General features: G+C 30.1%; 1 protein-coding gene across 1 annotated transcript; it reads right to left on the reverse strand.

The window, feature by feature from the left end:
* Nucleotides 1–902: 902 nt before the first annotated feature.
* LOTGIDRAFT_145858 (hypothetical protein) lies at nucleotides 903–1,085 on the reverse strand (the record flags this gene model as incomplete). The annotated part of the gene is made up of 1 exon (XM_009062542.1): nucleotides 903–1,085. A coding segment is annotated over one exon (183 nt), but the record flags the coding sequence as incomplete, so codon positions are not given.
* Nucleotides 1,086–1,178: the final 93 nt, after the last annotated feature.

Raw genomic sequence — 1,178 nt, forward strand, 5'->3', positions numbered from 1 at the left:
TATAACTTTCAATATAACTTTAAGTTATAACAGCTGATAGAGCAAATATTCAGATGACAATATAACTTTAAGTTCTAACAGCTGGTAGAGCAAATATTCAGATGACAATATAACTTTCAATATAACTTTAAGTTCTAACAGCTGGTAGAGCAAATATTCAGATGACAATATAACTTTCAATATAACTTTAAGTTCTAACAGCTGATAGAGCAAATATTCAGATGACAATATAACTTAAAGTTATAACAGCTGATAGAGCAAATATTCAGATGACAATATAACTTTAAGTTCTAACAGCTGGTAGAGCCAATATTCAGATGACAATATAACTTTAAGTTCTAACAGCTGGTAGAGCGAATATTCAGATGACAATATAACTTTAAGTTCTAACAGCTGATAGAGCAAATATTCAGATGACAATATAACTTAAAGTTATAACAGCTGATAGAGCGAATATTCAGATGACAATATAACTTTAAGTTCAGACAGCTGGTAGAGCAAATATTCAGATGACAATATAACTTTCAATATAACTTAAAGTTATAACAGCTGGTAGAGCAAATATTCAGATGACAATATAACTTTAAGTTCAGACAGCTGGTAGAGCAAATATTCAGATGACAATATAACTTTCAATATAACTTTAAGTTCTAACAGCTGGTAGAGCAAATATTCAGATGACAATATAACTTAAAGTTATAACAGCTGATAGAGCAAATATTCAGATGACAATATAACTTTCAATATAACTTTAAGTTCTAACAGCTGATAGAGCAAATATTCAGATGACAATATAACTTTAAGTTCAGACAGCTGGTAGAGCCAATATTCAGATGACAATATAACTTTAAGTTCAGACAGCTGGTAGAGCAAATATTCAGATGACAATATAACTTTCAATTCTAACAGCTGATAGAGCAAATATTCAGATGACAATATAACTTTAAGTTCAGGCAGCTGGTAGAGCCAATATTCAGATGACAATATAACTTTAAGTTCAGACAGCTGGTAGAGCAAATATTCAGATGACAATATAACTTTAAGTTCAGACAGCTGGTAGAGCAAATATTCAGATGACAATATAACTTTCAATATAACTTTAAGTTCTAACAGCTGATAGAGCAAATATTCAGATGACAATATAACTTTAAGTTCAGACAGCTGGTAGAGCAAATATT

This window comes from Lottia gigantea (assembly GCF_000327385.1).
Source record: "Lottia gigantea unplaced genomic scaffold LOTGIsca_517, whole genome shotgun sequence".
Lineage (NCBI taxonomy): Eukaryota > Metazoa > Mollusca > Gastropoda > Lottiidae > Lottia > Lottia gigantea.